The following is a 5,649-nucleotide window of genomic DNA, read 5'->3' on the forward strand; positions in this document are numbered from 1 at the left end:
AGTGGTTACGTTTTATAATGAAAGGGTATGTAAATTATGAAGATATAAAATACTTATTATAAAGGAGTAAATCTCACGAGAGACCTTCTTAGCTTATTGAAAGACTAGAATGGTATAACAGGTACGAGACTAGGTAATGAAAGTCAAAAAGTAATTACGAATGACATTATAGGTAGTTCACATACAAATGAATGTCTAATTAACTTGTTACCCGTGTCATCAAAGTGGTACCAACAAATTATAAGGGGTGGCAAAAAAATGATCTCTCAATAAATTCTTGAGAGCAATTTTCTCACAAGAATATTCGTGATCAAAGAGCCACTTTGAGTTACGTTTAATAGGAAAACCGGCAGTTTCCAACAATAAACAGTTGCGTTAGTTATATAGGATCAAGTCAATTCGAGTTTAGGTCAAATTCGTGTCCTCACGTTGGGATAAGTCAGGTTATTCAGTTCAGGTCAATTTTATCAGGTCTAAACACGAGCCTTCCCACACCTGGTGCTAAAAGATCAGCGATTCAAATCTCACCCACCACCTCTTCTTTCTAAAGTACAATATTAACATATACTTCCTCCATTCAACTCCACTCTACCATATTTCCTTTTTCATCCATTCAACTCCACTCTACCTATTTCCTAAAAGAGAATGCCAAATGACCATTTTATCCTCATACCCCATTACTTATTTACAATATTTGCCACTCATACTCCACTACTTTTACATCAAACTCCACCATTTTCCACTCATAAGTCATACCCCACTAATTTACATCATACCCCATTACTTATTTACAATATTTTTCACCCAACCCCACCCTTCTTAATATTTGTGCAAAACACAAATAGTAGGTAGAGTGAAGTTGAATGGAGTAGTACGAAGTATCTACGTTACAATCACCCATACTAACCGTCCCTTAACCCTACCACCGATATTCTCTCAAACCCATTTTATAAAAAAAACAAACTAAAACAATACATGTGGATTAACCTTGGTCCCTACATTCTAGAAACTTAAACATTCTAGAATCAAACAATTGAAAAACAAGTAAAATCCAAATAGAACTCACTCAATAATAAATCCCAAATCCCAATATGAGTGCAAATTTGGCCAAAACTAAGTGGTTGACGCACAACCGCACAAACTAACGATAGAAAGATAAGTCTTGCATGGGATTGGGATTGTGCATTTTCCAGGATCAAACGGTGCAACTTGTTTTTGCACGTCACTTCACCTAATTACACGGTTTACATTTGAGTCATTCTCCCACAATCCAATTACCACTACCCTATATATATGAGAGAATTGTTCCATTTGTTTAACCATCACATTTTCACATACATACACACTTTCAATCTTAACACAAACTCCTAAAAACAATGGATATTATGTTAGTGCAAAAGGCCTTGTATGCACTTATCTTTGCTATCGTAGTTGCGATAACAGTCTCGAAGCTGAGGGGGAGGAAGCTGAAGCTTCCCCCAGGACCCGTACCAATTCCCGTATTTGGGAATTGGTTACAGGTTGGGAATGATCTTAATCACAGGAACCTCTTGGACATAGCCAAGAGGTTCGGAGATATGGTACTATTAAAAATGGGGGTTCGAAATATGGTTATTATTTCCTCCCCGGAACTTGCTAAGGAGGTGCTTCTGACACAAGGAGCTGAATTCGGGTCTAGGCCGAGAAACCTAGTGTTTGATATATTCACTGGGGGAGGACAAGATATGGTGTTCACCGAGTACGGTGAACACTGGAGAAAAATGAGAAGGATCATGACAGTTCCCTTTTTTACCAACAAGGTTGTACAACAATACAAGGCCGGTTGGGAGGAGGAAGCTGCGAGTGTGGTTGATGATGTCATCAAACACCCAGAATCCTCCACCACCGGCATTGTACTACGTAAACGTCTCCAACTCATGATGTACAATAACATGTATCGTATCATGTTTAACCGTCGCTTTGACAGCATGGACGATCCTCTTTATAGCAAGCTAATTTCCATTAGTGCCGAAAGAGGACCATTGTCTCAGACATTTGATTACAATTACGCCGATTTTATTCCAATACTACGACCTTTCCTTAGGAATTATCTCAAGTTATGCGTGAAAATCAGGGATAAGAGATTGAATCTCTTCAAGGAATACTTCGTCGATGTCCGCAGGTACGATTATCTCCACCTTCACGTTTTTCATTTTCTTTAACGTAATTTTGGGTTTTATTTATCGATTATGATAGGATGTCATCAGATATTACTTATCGAAAACACCATGTTTGTGTCAACATTTATCTACATTTTGTTATTTTTGTCAAAACACTTAATTATAAAAAATAATGATAGGATGTCATCGGTGTCACCTTTCACATGTACTTTTTTATTTGGGCCCTTACTTATTGTATATGATGGACCTATTATTATTAGTGTCTTTATTTATTACATGTGAGAGGGTGACGCTAAGATTGGACGATGCTAATTCATTTTCCAATTATAAATGTATCAACATTTTTCTAAGTTGACAAAAAAGTCAAACTTTGACCTTATGAAAAACAAATGAGATATCGCCCAGTTAGTCAGTAATTATTTATTTCTATTTTTGGATGTTTCAATAAATAGTTATCTATTTTCATTCTTGGTAATCTTCTGTCGGCCATTTGTCATGTGTAAGTGGGGTTAAGTGATTTGTGTGCTCCAAATACACCCGTATTTATTTCCTTAATCTTTATGCCAAAGCAATAGATAACTATTGATTACGGGAGGGAGTATATTTTTTTTTATTTCCCACCAAGTATTTTCTTAATTTGAATTTAGAAAAAAACAAGTTGCTAAATATTATTGTCAAAAATACAGGAAATTAACAGGAACAAAGGCATCAAACAACACTGAACCAAAATGTGCCATAGATCACATCCTGGAAGCACAAAATCGAGGCGAAATCACGGAACAAAATGTATTGTACATTGTTGAGAACATCAACATTGCTGGTGAGTTAACTTCTAATTTTTTTTTCAGCTAGTAGCACAAAATCGAGGCGAAATTACTAAAGAAAACCTGAATACTGATAATTTGAACTGAATTGAATTTTAACAGCAATCGAAACAACATTGTGGTCGATAGAATGGGCAATTGCAGAGTTAGTGAACCACCCTGAAATTCAGAACAAGGTGAGGGAAGAGCTAGACAATGTACTTGGAAAAGGGAACCAAATAACCGAGTCAGACACACATAAGTTACCATATTTGGAAGCGGTTGTGAAGGAAACGCTTAGGTTGCGAATGGCCATCCCGTTGCTGCTACCGCACATGAATCTGCACGGTGCCAAGCTTGGCGGTCATGACATTCCTGCTGAAAGCAAGGTACTGGTTAACGCTTGGTGGCTTGCTAATAACCCTCAGCATTGGAAAAAACCGGAAGAGTTTAGACCGGAGCGGTTCTTGGAAGAGGAGTCTAAAGTCGAAGCAAATGGGAATGATTTTCGATATCTTCCGTTTGGGGTTGGTAGAAGGAGTTGCCCTGGTATTATCCTTGCTCTTCCGATCATCTCCATCACTGTTGGCCGTTTGATCCAAAATTTCGACTTGCTTCCTCCTCCCGGGCAGTCAAAGGTCGATACAACGGAGCAATGTGGACAGTTTAGCTTGCATGTTCGTAATCACTCCACCATCGTGCTTAAACCCCGGGTTTAAGTTTTTTTTTTTTTTTTTTTTTTTTGTGGTAATGACTAGGGGTTCTGTAGCTGTTATCTTTGGTGCGCACTGCTATCGCACATTTAACGTTATTTAATCGATTTTCTTTATTTCTTCTGTATATTCAAATTTAGAAAAAAAAAAAGAAAAGAGAGTGCTTAATTACACTAATTCAATAAACAAGCAAGGCAATGACTTTTTCTTCATTGAGTATGATAGCAAAGAAATGCATTAGTCAATGTTAAAGCACCTCAACATGTTACAACAAGGATCCTCTCCGTTTCTTTTCTCTCCATTTCCTCTCACAAACCCATTTAATAATATTATCTCATCTTTACTCTATTAACCCTTTATTTTTATGCATAAATCGTGAACCGTTCGATGTTGACATGATACAATTTGGACCATTGATAGGTAATGGCCTCTCCATTTCTTTTTAGGAAATGGAGAGAATTTTACCTCAACATGTTCCTACTTAGGACACTATTTAAACTGAGGGTTGCTATCTACCTTTTCTCCCGAATCTTTTCTTTCACCTTCTCTTTTTACCCTCTCACAATCGGTTAATAAAATATATATCATTTGGGATCAGATGGCAAGTGGACGAGGTTAAATATACAATATTTTAATCGATTGTAAGATCATATGAGAAGGTAGAAAATAAATGGTAAATAGCATTCCTCATCCAAATTTGTAGGTTTTAGTTGGATTGCGGATAATTATCCACAATGAATTCATAATGGCAAATCCCCTGTTTTTTCATATTTGGGATGTTAAATGTGAAGTGCAAGTGTGGCACGGCAAAAAGCTAAAGAGTCACAATATAAAAAGAATGTTGGTTCGAGAAGGGTCAAGTCGATTCAGGTTTCTAGTATAATTTGGATACTAGTATTGGTGCCCGGCTTCGCCCGGGCTACCTCTACTTACCATTAATTTTGTTTTTCATTAAATAAAATTACTTAGAGTTGCATAACCCATATTATTTATCATTAATATATTTTTTATAACACATCCTAAAATTACGATGAAATAAATTTTGAGACAAATTCACTACTCCCGCTATTAATATTTTACTCTTATTAATGAAACAATTGTAATAACATTTCACTACTTGCCCGTAATCATTGTTACTTTCACTACTCCCGCCGTAATTATTGTTACTGTCACTACTACCACATTAATATTGATAATTTCACTACTCCCGCCGTAATTATTGTTACTTTCACTATTGCCGCATTAATATTGATTATTTCACTACTCCCTTTGTTGTTTCTACCACTCTCACTAATCTCGTTGATAATATTGTTACTTTTACTAATCAAATGAGTGATTACTATCATATAACTATATCCAATGTTACTACAATTCTTTTCTTTGCTAAGGAAATTACTTTTACTACTTAGGCATACAATTTTAAGAGGATTATATATTTATATAAATATATTACATATATGCATTAAATCAAATCGAAAGAATTATGCAATATTATATATTATGGAATCTAACTTGAATTAGTTATAACCTACTTATTATATTTTTGTATGTTAAATAATTAACATCTCTATACATCTAATAAACTATAAAGTTTAATAAAATTGCATAGATTTTAAATTTAATATATAATTTTATGATGATAATAATTAATACCATAAGTGTGCATGTTTATACTAATTAATTATTTTATTTTAAGAAAATTGACCATCTTCTAGTCTTCTATAAATATTAGAAAATTGACCATCTTAATTAATTATTTTATTTTAAGGAAATTGACCATGTTTAGGAAAATTACCAAGCTTCTATATAATTTAATTTTAACCCAAACTATATAATATTTGCATTGAGATCCCTTAATCGGGTCCATCACACGGTGCTATTGATTTAAAACTATATAGTATAATTAATTTGTATAACTTTCTTTAATTACATTGAAGTCCCTTGGTTTCTGGATTTAATATATAGTATTGATTG

The 5,649-nt window shown here is 34.7% G+C and overlaps 1 protein-coding gene across 1 annotated transcript; it reads left to right on the forward strand.

The window, feature by feature from the left end:
- The first annotated feature begins 1,115 nt into the window (after positions 1–1,115).
- Positions 1,116–3,884, forward strand: LOC141637924 (trans-cinnamate 4-monooxygenase-like). Its single transcript, XM_074447341.1, has 3 exons — positions 1,116–2,161; positions 2,846–2,979; positions 3,086–3,884. The coding sequence occupies exons 1-3, from the start codon at positions 1,377–1,379 to the stop codon at positions 3,679–3,681; spliced, it is 1,515 nt and encodes a 504-aa protein (XP_074303442.1). The 5' UTR covers positions 1,116–1,376; the 3' UTR covers positions 3,682–3,884.
- The last annotated feature ends 1,765 nt before the right edge of the window (positions 3,885–5,649 follow it).

This window comes from Silene latifolia, unplaced genomic scaffold (genome assembly GCF_048544455.1).
Source record: "Silene latifolia isolate original U9 population unplaced genomic scaffold, ASM4854445v1 scaffold_158, whole genome shotgun sequence".
In the NCBI taxonomy this organism is placed as follows: Eukaryota; Viridiplantae; Streptophyta; class Magnoliopsida; order Caryophyllales; family Caryophyllaceae; genus Silene; species Silene latifolia.